Below are 14540 nucleotides of genomic sequence, written 5' to 3' on the forward strand. Positions count from 1 at the left end.
AGCTTGATAATGATGACTTTTCCCTGTAAAAATATTTGAAAACAGACTTGAGTTTTGTCTGATTTTTTGGGTTTGAATGATTTTGGTTTTTTTGGATGATTTTGAGGTATTTGAAGGTTAGTAGGTGGTATAGAAAGATTTATGGTTTTTATTAGGTGTTTTTGAGTGAAAATAAATTTTCAACTCAAAGAACTCTACCTCACAAGTTTTTAACCATCACAGTAGTGCTTGAATTCTGAGTTTGACCATAGTAAGGAACTAGTTTTTTGCCAATATATCACATGGTTCTTTATTTTAAAAAAATCAATATGGCCATGCATGCAAGCCTAAGTGGCCTAGACTTAAAAATGTCTCGTTTGTGTGGGTCTAGATCAGGTATGCACTACAATTACCCCCCATAAAACACACACACACTAACCGAAATTGATTTAATATGCTAGCGTCAAAATATTTTGCTATACCTTTCCATTGAATACATATAATAATATATTATGGTGTTTTTTAGATCAATTTGGATTCTTGTTACTGTTGTTGCTGTTTCTGGTGAGTAAAATGAAAAATAATTTTTTTTAAAAATGCCCATCAATTTATGTGAAACCTTTGTATGATCTACTACTTTAAACATATTTTATTTGATGAGAGAAGCTTGATAATGATGACTTTTCCCTATAAAAATATTTGAAAAAAGACATGAGTTTTGTCTGATTTTTTGGGTTTGAACGATTTTGGTTTTTTTGGATGATTTTGAGGTATTTGGAGGTTAGTAGGTGGTATAGAAAGATTTATGGTTTTTATTAGGTGTTTTTGAGTGAAAATAAATTTTCAACTCAAAGAACTCTACCTCATAACTTTTTAACCATCACAGTAGTGGTTGAATTCTGAGTTTGAACATAGCAAGGAACTAGTTTTTTGCCAATGTATCACATGTTTCTTTATTTTTAAAAAATCAATATGGCCATGCATGGAAGCCTAAGTGGCCTAGCCTTAAAAAAGCCTCGGTTGTGTGGGTCTAGATCAGGCATGCACTACAATTACCCCCCCTTAAAACCCAAACACACACTAACCGAAATTGATTTAATTTGTTAGCGTCAAAATATTTTGATATACCTTTTCGTTGAATACATATAATAATATAATATGGTGTTTTTTAGATCAATTTGGATTCTTGTTACTACTGTTGCTTTTTTCTGGTGAATAAAATGAAAAATAATTTTTAAAAAAATTGCCCATCAATTTATATGAAACCTTTGTATTATCTACTATTTTAAACATATGTTATTTGATGAGAGAAGCTTGATAATGATGTCTTTTCCCTGTAAAAATATTTTAAAAAAGACATGAGTTTTGTCTGATTTTTTGGGTTTGAATGATTTTGGTTTTTTTGGATTATTTTGAGGTATTTGGAGGTTAGTAGGTGGTGTAGAAAAATTTATGGTTTTTATTAGGTGTTTTTGAGTGAAAATAAATTTTCAACTCAAAGAACTCTACCTCATAAGTTTTTAACCATCACAGTAGTGGTTGAATTCTGAGTTTGAACATAGCAAGGAACTAGTAGTTTTTGCCAATGTATCACATGTTTCTTTATTTTTAAAAAATTAATGAGGCGACAATTTGGCCATGCATGCAAACCTAAGTGGCCTAGCCTTAAAAATTCCTCGGTTGTGTGGGTCTAGATCAGGCATGCACTTCAATTACCCCCCTCAAAACAAACACACACACACACTAACCGAAATCGATTTAATATGTTAGCGTCAAAATATTTTTAAAAAACAAATGTCAACTTCAATTTAAAAAAAAAACAAAATATCATTTTTTTTCAGCCATTCAAGTTGCTTAACCTAAGCTCACGTGCTTGACTTTTTTTAAGACCTTGATACGCTGGGCCACTCAAGCATGTGCACTGATCTGACTTTTTTTAAACCTTCAAAATTGAGTTTTTAATGGATTTTTTTTTTCAATTATATCATTTAATATTGGTGTTATTGTCTTTATCTTTTATCATAAAATTAAAATAAAAACTTTTAGTGAACCTATTGGAATCCATAACTCAGGACACAAGTTTGGTGAATTAACTCAGGTTAGCTAGAATTGATCCAATACATTATCGTCTCAATATTAAAAAAAATATTTCTAGAAACCCGGACTTGGCAAGAACTTGAGTTAGGAGTTTTAAAGTTTGATTTGTTAAACTAGATTTAATAATAATATCAAATAACTCCCCGCAACTTAGATATGTTTTTTTTTTTTTTATGTTCAAGAAATTTTTTGTCCAACTCACGAGACATAATGCTTAAACTAAAGTAGTCTAATTTAAAAGACTAAAACTACCTTTTATTTAATATGACATTCTATACATGTGAATTCTATTGAAAAACTACCCTTTCTTTTTCCGTTTCATGTTAGCTATTAATTGATCATTCAAAAAAAAAATTATTTTCGATTGAAACAATTGATCCACATTTGAGAATTCTTGAATGCAATCGACCAAACTTAAGATATATAAGTTGTCATATTAATCTAATATTAATATCGAGAGAACTTAATATTAGATTTACCATGTTATCGAGAGAACTTAATATTAGATTTACTTGTATCAACTTGAACTTGAGTTAACTCATCAAATATATAATATGAGTTATGAACCCCAATGATCACTAATATTTTTTATTTAATTTTATAATAAAAAATGATTTAAAAATAATTAAATATTAAAGAATAAATAGAGTACGCGGCTTTGTCTCGAGGTCAACTCAAAGACAGAATTGGAAGATTACAAGCATACAAAGCGTCTTTTCCTGCTCCCTAAGATATGTGATATCACTATCGAAATCCAAAAGGACTTTAAATTGGAGTAATCTTTGGATTCATCTACTACTGGTAACCACGAAATGAATGAATGCAGCTTCGTAGGTTAAGCTCTACAAGACTACAAACAAAGCATAGTTTCACACCATACACTTGGAAAATGCCTGGTCAGTGATCACCCTCGTTTCATTATCATGTTGTTTAGAAAGGATTTTTAGAGAAAGGCAATCGTGCACGCGTCTGCTTAGGTTTGGGTTTTTTAGCTATGAGCATAATCTAATAAGAAAAAAACCTGAAAAAATCATGAAATTAAAGGTTTAACAGTTTAATATCAAAGAATTAATTTAATTTTTTTTAAAAAAAACCTAAAATAAATCAAAGTTAAATTACACTAATTTTTTAAATTTATGATTTAAGTTACAAGATCAAATTATCTCATAAAAACAAAAATTCAAAAAAAAAACCAATATTAAAAAATAAAATTTTTAAAAAAAATAGATTAGGCGAGCACGCCTAGACCTTAAGAAATCTCAGGCACATGGTCCTGGGGCAGGCATAGAATCCTTGAAAGTATTTAGTGTTTTTTTTAAAGGATGGATGACATGTTATTCACTTTTAATTTTATTTTTTTAAAAAAAACTGGCGTATTGCCTACTACTACCCAACCAAGAATTTGGTCACCATTATGGAGGTTGAAGAATTGAGGGGTGAGGTTTTTTGGGTTGAAATTTTTTTTTTCAATCTATTTTTATCTAAAAACACCTAATTAAATACCATAAAAACCTTCAGAAACCACCTATCAACTTTAAAAAAACTCAAAATCACTCGAAAATAAAAATCAATCAATTCAAAAAAATGAAAATTAATAAATTTAAAAAATTCAATTTACTTTTTCAAGCATGTTTATAGAAAATAAACCAAATATTAAATAATAGAATTTGAAAAAAAAAACAGACATGCATGCCTAATCCTCAAAGAATCCTAGGCACATGAGCCTAGGGCAGGCTTGCAGTCATGGACAATATTTTATTGTTCTCTTTTAAGTGTCATTTGCTTTTTTATTTTTCAAAACATGAAAAAGAAAAAGAAAAAGAAGAAATAATTGACGCATCGCCTACTACTACTATCCAGCCCAAAATCTGGCCACTACTTTGGTGGGGGGATTTGGGTTGAAAATTCATTTTTTAACCTATTTTTACCCAAAAACATGTAATAAACACCAAAAACAAAAATCAATTAATTAAAAAAAATCAAAACAGAACTCGATCTCCTTTTCCAAGCATGTTTATAGAAAAAAAATCACCACCATCGAATTCTCCTAGTCGAATAGAACATATTGACACTAAGAACGACAAGTTTCATTACTGAAAATTGCAAAAACTAATGACTTTCTCTCTCGTAGCCTTTTTCAAACGACTTTCTCACTCTTCTCTCTAATTCAAGAACTAAAATATTAAGAAAATGAACTTTCAAACCAAAGTTGGAATTTTAGAAAATAGAGGGACTCTGGAGGAAGAAAAAGAAAAGTATGAGAGGGAAGAATAACTTTTCCCTTTAATTTTAGATTGTCCATGATTTTTTTTTTGTAACATTTTGATCTCCTTGTTTTGAATTTTGTTCATTCTTAAACAAATTAATTATCAAATTAGATATAAAAAACTTCAATTAAAAAATAAAAAACAAAAAGTCAAGGACAGAAAAAAAAAAGTTTCTCAGATTGAGGGGGAATTAATCAGTGCCTCACAACCATTGGCATATCAACATTGACCCCGCGGGATAGAACATTAAACATTATCATGTGGAAGACGGCTCTTCTAAGAAGATTGACTAATATAGCTGGATTTTTTTGAGATTATTATTAGAAAAATATTGAAGAGGGGCCGTCCAAATTCGCAGTCCCTTCCAAATTCGCAGAATTGTGTGTTCTTCTTCATCCAATCATCAGCACATAAGAGATCGGCACTGCAGAAATGGATGCACCATCACAGCAAGAGATGTCATACTATGATCACGTTAAGAGACGCCACGAGGACAAAGGCTGCCTCTATGCCTTGTCAGTCTATCCATCTTCTTTCGTTTTCTTTCTAGCACCTTTTTTTTTCTTTTGTTCTCTTGACTGGTTCGTATCCAGTGTACTGTTTGATTGGTTTTTTTGTCAGTATATCTTTACTTATTCATGGATTTTGATGATGATGCTGTTGTGCTTGTGATACAGCTTCTTCGCTCTATGTTGCTGCTGTTGCTGCAGTGAAACTTGTGACGGTGAAACTTTCAGTAAAACTTTTGAGTACTGTGTGCATCTGTGTGCAGTGTCGCTGCTGTGCTTAGATCATTAGTCCAAGGAATGGAAGTAGTATGAACTTTTCCCCTGAATTTTAGATTGGCCGTGGTTTTTTTTTTTTTTTTTTACATTTCGATCTCCTTGTTTTGAATTTTGTTCATTCTTAAACAAATTAATTATCAAATTAGATATAAAAAACTGCAATTAAAAAATAAAATGTCAAGGACTGGAAAAAAAAAAGCTTTAGCTTTTGTTATAATAACTATTACTATAATTTGCCATTTTAATTACTTGTTAAGCAAAAAGGGCAAGAATGAATGAAGAACCTCCCTTCAATTCATGTGAAATGGAGAGCAAGTGGAGCTTCTTCACCAAAGGAGTTGGAAGCTCATTCTCATTCTAGAATATCTTTTCTCTCTCATGTTGATCCTCCTCTGCAAAATTTAACTTTGAAATGCCTTGATCAGCCACTAATCTATCAAGCAGGCATTGTATAAGCTCTCTCTTTTTTAATAATAAATTGGAAAACATTTTTCCCTCTCTAATGCTAATTTGTTATCCGTTAATTGGTATTCTAAAGTGATGCTCAACATTAAAAAGTCGGGGAATTAATCAGTGCCTGACAAGCGTTGGCATATTAACGTTGACATATAACTGCCTGCGGGCTAGAACATTAAACATTATCACGTGGAAGAAGGCTTAAGGCTTTTTGAAGAAATTATTTTTTAAATTTTTCTGTGTTTGTTTGCTATTAAAAAAATTGATTAATGAAAAATATTTTTCAGTCAAAAAAAAATTTAGTTTGGTTTCCATGAAAGTGTTTTCCTAAAAAATTTGGGCGGAAAATACTTTCTAGAAGTTGTGACAAATTTAGATCCTCAAACTTTTGATTGATATATATATATATATTGTTTTGAATATTTATTTTTGAATATTTATTTTTTAAAATTTAATTTTTATATTAAATTTGGTCCTTATTTTTATAATTGTTATTTACTTTTTCCTTATCATTTTTTTATTGAAATTTTTTATATATCAAATTTGGCCCTCATTCTTTTGATTGTTACTTATTTTATTTAAAATAATTTATGAAATGTTAATTATTATTATTTTAATTTCTTCATCTTTCATTTTTTTAAAATTTGATCTCTATTATTTCGATTATTATTTATTTTATTTGAGATAATTTATGAAATTATTATTTTTTCAATTTCATTCTCATTCAACTTTTTAATTTGTAAGATTTGTTCCTCATTATTTTAATAAACTTGAGAAAAATAAAACATTAATAAGTTATTTTCTAACTCATTTTTCATGACATAACCAAATACTAGAAAGTATTTTCCAATTTATTTCTCATTACACTGTCAAATATCAAAAAAATAATTTACTTTTCTATAATTTAATTTTTAAAAGGGACTTCATTTCTCCGATATAGCAGGATTTTTTTGAGATTATTATTAGAAAAATATTGAAGAGGGCCCGTCCTAGCTACTCTCCACCAACTACCATAATAAGGTGGATAGGCAAGTCTCAGACCCTCTATGTTAATTACTGCCTATATGTATTTTGGAGTCCCTTCCAAATTCGCAGAATTGTGTGTTCTTCTTCATCCAATCCTCAGCACATAAGAGATCAGCACTGCAGAAATGGATGCACCGTCACAGCAAGAGATGTCATCCTATGATCACGTTAAGAGACGCCACGAGGACAAAGGCTGCCTCTATGCCTTGTCAGTATATCCATCTTCTTTTGTTTTCTTTCTATCACCTTTTTTTTTTCTTTTGTTCTCTTGACTGGTTCATATCCAGTGTACTGTTTGATTGGTTTTTTTGTCAGTATATCTTTACTTATTCATGGATTTTGATGATGACGATGCTGTTGTGCTTGTGATACAGCTTCTTCGCTCTATGTTGCTGCTGTTGCTGCAGTGAAACTTGTGAGTGCTGTCGCCGCAGTGAAACTTGTGAGCTCCGTTGCCTCAGTGGAACTTGTGAGTGCTGTGTGCAGCTGTGTGCAGTGTCGCTGCTGTGCTTAGATCACTAGTCCAAGAAATGGAAGTAGTATGAACTTTTCCCCTGAATTTTAGATTGGCCATGGGTTTTTTTTTTTTTTTACATTTTGATCTCCTTGTTTTGAATTTTGTTCATTCTTAAACAAATTAATTATCAAATTAGATAAAAAAAACTGCAATTAAAAAATAAAATGTGAAGGACTGGAAAAAAAAAAAGAGCTTTAGCTTTTGTTATAATAACTACTACTATAATTTGCCATTTTAGTTACTTGTTAAGCAAAAAGGGCAAGAATGAATGAAGAACCTCCCTTCAATTCATGTGAAATGGAGAGCAAGTGGAGCTTCTTCACCAAACGAGTTGGAAGCTCATTCTCATTCTAGCAAATCTTATCTTTCTCATGCTGATCCTCCTCTGCAAAATCTAACTTTGAAATGCCTTGATTAGCCACTAATCTATCAAGCAGGTATAGTATAAGCTTCTTTTTTCTTTTAATAATAAATTGGAAAACATTTTTCCCTCCCTAAATGCTAATTTGTTATCCGTTAATTGGTATTCTAAAGTGATGCTCAACATTAAAAAGTCGGGGAATTAATCAGTGCCTGACAAGCGTTGGCATATTAACGTTGACATATTAACGTTGACATATAACTGCCTGCGGGCTAGAACATTAAACATTGTCGTGTGGAAGAAGGCTCTAAGAAGATGGACTTCATTTCTCAGATATAGCAGGATTTTTTTTAGATTATTATTAGAAAAATATTGAAGAGGGCCCGTCCTAGCTACTCTCCAACAACTACCATAATAAGGTGGATAGGCAAGTCTCAGACCCTCTATGTTACTGCCTATATGTATTTTGGAGTCCCTTCCAAATTCGCAGAATTGTGTGTTCTTCTTCATCCAATCCTCAGCACATAAGAGATCAGCACTGCAGAAATGGATGCACCGTCACAGCAAGAGATGTCATACTATGATCACGTTAAGAGACGCCATGAGGACAAAGGCTGCCTCTATGCCTTGTCAGTATATCCATCTTCTTTTGTTTTCTTTCTAGCACCTTTTATTTTCTTTTGTTCTCTTGACTGGTTCATATCCAGTGTACTGTTTGATTGGTTTTTTTGTCAGTATATGTTTACTTATTCATGGATTTTGATGATGATGATGCTGTTGTGCTTGTGATACAGCTTCTTCGCTCTATGTTGCTGCTGTTGCTGCAGTGAAACTTGTGAATGCTGTATGAAGTGTTGCTGCTGTGCTTAGATCACCAGTCCAAGAAATGGAAGTAGTATGAAGATGAAAGTAATTCAATATTTTCCATGTTCCGTAATTTTCCAATTGTGTGAAGTCTCATCAGCTTGTTCGCTCTATGTTGCTGCCGTGAAACTTGTGAGTGCTGTGTGCAGGGTTGCTGCTGTGCTTAGATCACTAGTCCAGGAAATGGAAGTAGTGTGAAGATGAATGTAATTCCATATATTTTCCATGTTCCGTAATTTTCCAATTGTGTGAGTCTCATCAGCATGTAAAAAGTTGGTTCTTTTTCATGTTAGTTCTTTGAAACATTAGCTTCGTGATCCATGTGAGATGTGTTCGATCACCAGTTAGGTCTGTTCGTTGATTGTAGTATGTGTTTTCGGGGATAAACTGCGGAGTTTTTTCTTATAATTCGTAAAACAGAGCAGGAAACGGTGGCCAAAATTGTTCCAAAAGAAAATCTACCTCTTGAAATTGTGAGGAGCAGTGCCAACCTGCCAATTGTTTGTTTGAAGTGAGATTACCACTTGTTCCATACAGATGAATGTTTTCACCAGGAGAAATAAAGATGTTACAACGACTGTTCACGTTTTACCCATTGCACTTGGTGAAGACGGAAAAGCTTCATTTGTAGACCTACCAGAAGCTTGATGACTAGGCAAATTCATGGGAAAAAAAGTGATTTCTTGCTGCCTTGAGCAAAGTAGGAATTCTTGGTGGGAACTGCGTGCCATCCGTGGCATATTCTGCCAATTCCATAGACAACATGATCTCAAGTCCAGACAATAACACGAGGCTTAACAAGATTTTCCATTCATTTGAGCAACCATGTTATGTTACATTGTACAATTAGATTACATTTATGCATTTACATATGAATGTTCCCCTTAATGATACAGACAAAAACCGACGCCCATGCAAAAAATTGCATGACACCACTTGAAGAAATCAAAATTGGCCCTTCAGATCAATCTTCGCTCTGAAATAGTCATCTAATTACCTAGGATAGGATTTCTTCCTTCATCAATTTCGATGAGGAGGAGATTCTCTGGATGTGAACCCCTGGGTCCTTCAGCATAAAGGGTGGGAAGGTAAGCCTTGTATGCTGGCAGGTAACGAGAAACGAAATCTTTGACCTGCACATGAACACCATAAAAAGCTTCAGCATAGAACACGGACTTCACTTTAAAATCTGTCAAAATAGTTTATTATGTTAATGGAAATGAAGGCATACCTCTTCATCAGTCATCCCAGGGTTGCCTGCCTCCCTCATGGCAATCTCTGCCTGCAAAACCCCATGACATTGGTCAAAGATGCAGCTTATGAGATGAGTTCTTTGATGGCAGCGTGAAATCATGTTAGATTTAACAAGCAACCTGCAAACGCCATTGGTAGACACAACTAGGGTCCTGAATCTTGATGACTACCCATGCCTTAACGAACTTGTCCCATGCATCATAATAAGCTTCAAGATTCTTATTTACGATCTCTAGCTGTCTCAAAAAAAAATATAAGCTTAAGCTACAATTAATGGTCAAATACCATAAGAAGAAAATGACCTGTATAAAGAGTATCCTGAGGCACTTGTAAATAAAATTAACCTGAGGATCAACTGCTTGGACGACTTCCACTGGAAGTGGTTTAAAACCAAGCATCCAACCTTCAAATAGAACCACCTACAGAATTATCCAAAGCACGTGAGAAAAGGATCATTTACAGATTTCCCGTCTTCAAAATAGAAATAAATAACGAACTAACCACTTTGGGCTCTGTCCCACCACCACACCAAAATGCAATCTTACTTCTAAACCCAACTGCTGTTGTTAACTTGGATTCAAAGCTATTTTAATGATGAATATATTAACAACCAATTTGACATAGTCAGGGTGCTGTATGCTCTATGTTTTCTTTTTTGAGCCAGTGAAAATTCATGCCAACTCACAAGCACCTATTTTGCCAGCTATAAATTCAAGATTTTCTTACTGTTAATGGTTCTTCAACCTCTGGCCATGTTGAAGGATCAGCTCTGTCACCTCTTCCACTGTATGCAGACTACAAAGAAGAACAACCTATCATTAACAACTCTAGGCTCAATTAATCGAGAACAGAGCAAAACTAACACTACAGTAAACTTACTTTATCATATCGAGGCAGCTTCATGTTCATACCTGAACACTTGATATGGGTACCAAATCAAAATAAGATAGCAAAGTGCAAAGAAGATAACTGAAGCAAACTCTTACCTGCTTTCTTCAGTTTGCTTAAAGCAGACAGCGTTTCAATTGAGAATGGAAGATCATGACTCCCAGCATTTCCTCGAAACTGGAAATAATCAAAATAAGAAAAGAAAAGAAAAGATAAAACAAGACAGAAACCAAATTGTTTGGTTTTCTGATGATTAAAAACATCTCATTAACTTCTTTTATTTGACAATTTTTTATAAAACATGTTGATTGCTACCTCTAGAAGCGCATTTCCTGGATTGGCTTCTCTTAGATTGGCCTGGAATTCATGAAAATTTGCGTCAGCAACTAAAACATGAAGATAAAGCAAGCAAATGCAAGGAAGTCCCTAAAATTTACCTGACCCTCTGCCGTTAAATAAAAATCATCTATGGATAATGTTGCGGACTTCCTGATAGGGGAAGGCGACAACTTTATTAAGAACTAACTGACAATTGAGAAATAATTTACAGCTATTACACATACTTGTATGATAGCATGTACCTGCCAGTTGTCTGGAAGAGATAACTAAGAGCAAAGACAAGTGTGGTCTTTCCACAACCTTGTGGAGCACTAAAACCAATCTACACCAAACCAGATGTCAGCATCATGAGATGAAAAGAACTGCATAGCAACTAGCATTCTTTGCAGCATGACTGCATGGCTTAATAAATACCCTGCGGCATTTCTTTCTGAAATATGCTAACGGAATGAGAGCTAGTGTAGGCACTTGCATCAGAATTGAAAACAGTTACAAGGAAATTACATGCGTACCACTAAAGGAGGTATATGTTCCGAGTCTTTGAACTGGGACACGTGCTTGGAAATCTTATCTTCACACCATACAAAGACCGGTATATAATAGTGATAAAACCTTGCTTTCTGAGGAGCAGTAAGGTACAATTCATTAAGCTGAAACAATCGGCACAAGCGCGAGCCATGTGATAACCACTTGTCGATGGAGTCAGCAATCCTTTCTGAGGTCAAACCCAACTTGCTTATAAGAGGACCCGAGCAAATAAATTCGTAAAGGTCCTCCACAGAAGAGACTTGTGCAGGTGTTGAGGGAAACACCGAACACAATGGACCCTGCATCCTTTTATTGCTGGAAGTTGAGTTCTGATGCACGGAACTGCCTTGAATCCAGGAATATCCACTGCCTGCACACAGCATTAGAAAGATCATCGCATTTTATGATATTCTTCATGCAAAACGTCAACCAAGAAAGAAACCCCATCTGTCCAAACAGCTCTACAATCTGACCATTCAAATGCGTAGACAGTTAGTAAGCCAACAGCATCACACACGACATGCAAAGAATTCATGTTGCATTTCCTTTCTCTTTTTTTCCTTGTGAGAATGCTACATGGAAATGAAATCCTTGCAAGTTTTAAAGAGACAGAAGACAGAAAAGGGAGTGACACTATGTATATAGAAACCTTAACCTTGTAACATGCAAACTAGATTGGATTAGATATTGTAAATTTCCGCAAATATTGAGGTAAACAATCACTTCTTTCGACATCAATGACTTCCTCTCCTAAAATTTTAAACTGGGAATCATCTTTAATTTAATAAAATAAAAAAACTAATGACAAATCTTCTTCAGTTTCTAAGCTTTAATAAAAACTAAAATAAAAAATAAAAAACAGAAGCCCATTATCATAATAAAACGGTATTTAAAGTATTAAGTGCAAAAAAGAAAAGGAATGGAAGGTGGGAAATTAACCTGACTTGGAGAAGAAATGGGTATCCATTTCAGAGAGCTCTCTCTTTGAAGATGATTTTGATTTGGTTTGAGAAGAGACAAGAGAGAAGTGATAAACACGAGGGGTTGGGAATTTTTTATTACTGTAATAATTATTAGAATAATAATAATAACAACAATAACAATAATTGTTAAAATAATTATTAGAATTAAAAAAGAAGAAGAGGAGGAAAGAAATGAGAAGGTAGCGCCGGCGCCGGCGGAAGTTGATAAAATATTGAAAACCGCCATTCTCTCTCTCTAAAAAGCTGCGGCTCAGATAACGTAGTCAATCTTTTAATTTTTAGGAGCACCGTTACAAAACCCATGCATCCTTTATTTTATCATTTATTTCTAATCCTGTAAGTTTTGTCATGGTGTGCACGGTGTTTAGTGCTCGGAACTAATCCTGTATGTGTTGTCATGGCGTTCACGGTGTTCAGTGCTCGGGTTTTCCTTCTCATCAATGTTAGTTTTTTTAAAAAAAAAATGTATTGAGATAAATTTTAAAATTATTATATAATATTATGTTCACTAAAAGAAATTTAATAATTTATAAAAATTTAGATAAAAAATTAGTTTAACATAAAAAAAATTTGGCTTGATTTTATTTTTTAAATTTAATTTCTATTCATTATTTTATTTAATGTTCAAGAAAAGTCTTTTAGTAAAGAGTTTTCTATCTTGTGTTAAAATCTAATTATTTTAAAGTTTAAATTTTAATATTTATTTATTTTTACTTTGTATAGATATGCTTTACAGTGTAATTTTATACCCTCAAATATTAAAGTCTATAACTAATTCCTAACATTTTATTTTGTTAATTCATTTTATTTTGTAATGGGAATATGCATTACATTGTAAAATTCATACCCCATATACTAATTAAACAAATTAGTTTTTGTGGTGTTTTTGAAATGTTGATCAAATCCTTATAAATAATCATAAATTAATTATGATACTCATTGATTGATTTTTTATATTTTTCAAAGTATGATGAAAATTTAATTTTTTATTTTTTTATAAAATATGCATGAAATGTTTTTTTAGAATATAGTTATATGCACATAAATAAAAATAAATGTGTTTTTTAACTAAGGAATTGTTTTGATTTTTTTGTAATTTTCTGAAATTTTGAAGACAAACATGTATATTTAATATCGAGCCTATATTTTACAATATAAATTTACATCCAAATATTAAATAAAACGGTTGAGAAATATGCGAGGGACTCATAAATAATTTTAAAATGATTTCTGAATTTTTTTAGAATTTTTAAAAATCATTTGGGGTTTATGTGAAAAAACACAAAAAAAAATAAACATTACTGGAAAATTAATAAGACATGTTTGTCAAACATGTCCTAAAAATAATAATAATTAAAAAAAAAAGCATTTTTCTTCCTTGTAAATTTTCATTGAACCAAACACAGCCTTAGGCAATAAAAGGGCTCAGCCCAGCCTCTTCCAAAGAAAAACGTATGGCCATCTCTTTTTAAACAAACAAAAAGCCTTGATCCAGGAAAAGAAAACGACCCAAAATCTTTTAAAGCTGAACCTAAACAAAAATTAAGCATGAGTTTGGCCACAATAGATCAAAATGAGTGATTCTGCAAACAAAAACTAAGATCCTCCATATCCTTTGGAAACAAACATTTCTGTGCCCTTTTAGGATACTAGTTTAATCAAGGCACAAAAAAGAAAGAGTTATTTTTAAAACCCTTTTCATGTCAAGAAAACCTGCATACGAAACTAAAAGAAATTAAACCTTTTGCCTCCAAAGCTTTAACAACAAAAAAGGTCAGCGGGTTTGACAATATTCTTGGTTAGAGTAGATCCTAATGCCCATGGATGGATCATAGGTCACGGTGCAACTGCTGAAGACTTTGTTGATGGAATTCTCGTCCACAACGCTGGTGCAGAAGAGAGGAGATCACGACAGCGAGCTAGAGGAGGAGAGTCAGTGCTGTGGAGATGAAGAGTTACTGGACACTGCATGGGGTTGGATTGAAACTGACCCTCTGCTGGCAATGGGAACCTCTGCTGGACTGAAACTAATTATCCGCTTATTAATGGCGTGATTCCACTAGAGGTGCAGAGAAGGTAACACCGCTGGAAGGAGGAGCTGTCATGGCTGGTGCCAGTGCAAGGAGATGCTGCTTGCTGGAATGAAGACTCTGCTCACGTTTGAAGCTGCTGGAGTGGTTAAGGAGGTCACGGTGG

General features: G+C 33.1%; 1 protein-coding gene and 2 long non-coding RNA genes across 4 annotated transcripts; 2 read left to right on the forward strand and 1 right to left on the reverse strand.

Annotated features, from left to right (window-relative positions):
* Positions 1 to 4533: 4533 nt before the first annotated feature.
* Positions 4534 to 5178, forward strand: LOC133672080 (uncharacterized). Its single transcript, XR_009834685.1, has 2 exons — positions 4534 to 4858; positions 5021 to 5178. It is a non-coding gene; the product is annotated as an uncharacterized LOC133672080 (long non-coding RNA).
* Positions 5179 to 6501: 1323 nt separating this feature from the next.
* LOC133672069 (uncharacterized) lies at positions 6502 to 8760 on the forward strand. The gene is made up of 3 exons (XR_009834674.1): positions 6502 to 6818; positions 6985 to 8117; positions 8283 to 8760. It is a non-coding gene; the product is annotated as an uncharacterized LOC133672069 (long non-coding RNA).
* Positions 8761 to 9142: 382 nt separating this feature from the next.
* Positions 9143 to 12775, reverse strand: LOC133672043 (D-glycerate 3-kinase, chloroplastic). Of its 2 annotated transcripts, none has more exons than XM_062092603.1 (12): positions 12301 to 12775; positions 11346 to 11829; positions 11076 to 11155; positions 10932 to 10983; positions 10810 to 10851; positions 10593 to 10671; positions 10486 to 10517; positions 10333 to 10401; positions 9951 to 10025; positions 9726 to 9842; positions 9584 to 9634; positions 9143 to 9485 (listed from the first exon to the last, which is right to left on the reverse strand). In XM_062092603.1, the coding sequence occupies exons 2-12, from the start codon at positions 11754 to 11756 to the stop codon at positions 9342 to 9344; spliced, it is 1152 nt and encodes a 383-aa protein (XP_061948587.1). In that variant the 5' UTR covers positions 11757 to 11829; positions 12301 to 12775; the 3' UTR covers positions 9143 to 9341. The 2 variants fall into 2 exon arrangements, with proteins under 2 accessions (XP_061948587.1, XP_061948586.1); XM_062092602.1 differs by having other exon boundaries at positions 11346 to 11731; positions 12301 to 12774.
* Positions 12776 to 14540: the final 1765 nt, after the last annotated feature.

This window comes from Populus nigra, chromosome 1, assembly GCF_951802175.1.
Source record: "Populus nigra chromosome 1, ddPopNigr1.1, whole genome shotgun sequence".
NCBI classification, from domain to species: domain Eukaryota; kingdom Viridiplantae; phylum Streptophyta; class Magnoliopsida; order Malpighiales; family Salicaceae; genus Populus; species Populus nigra.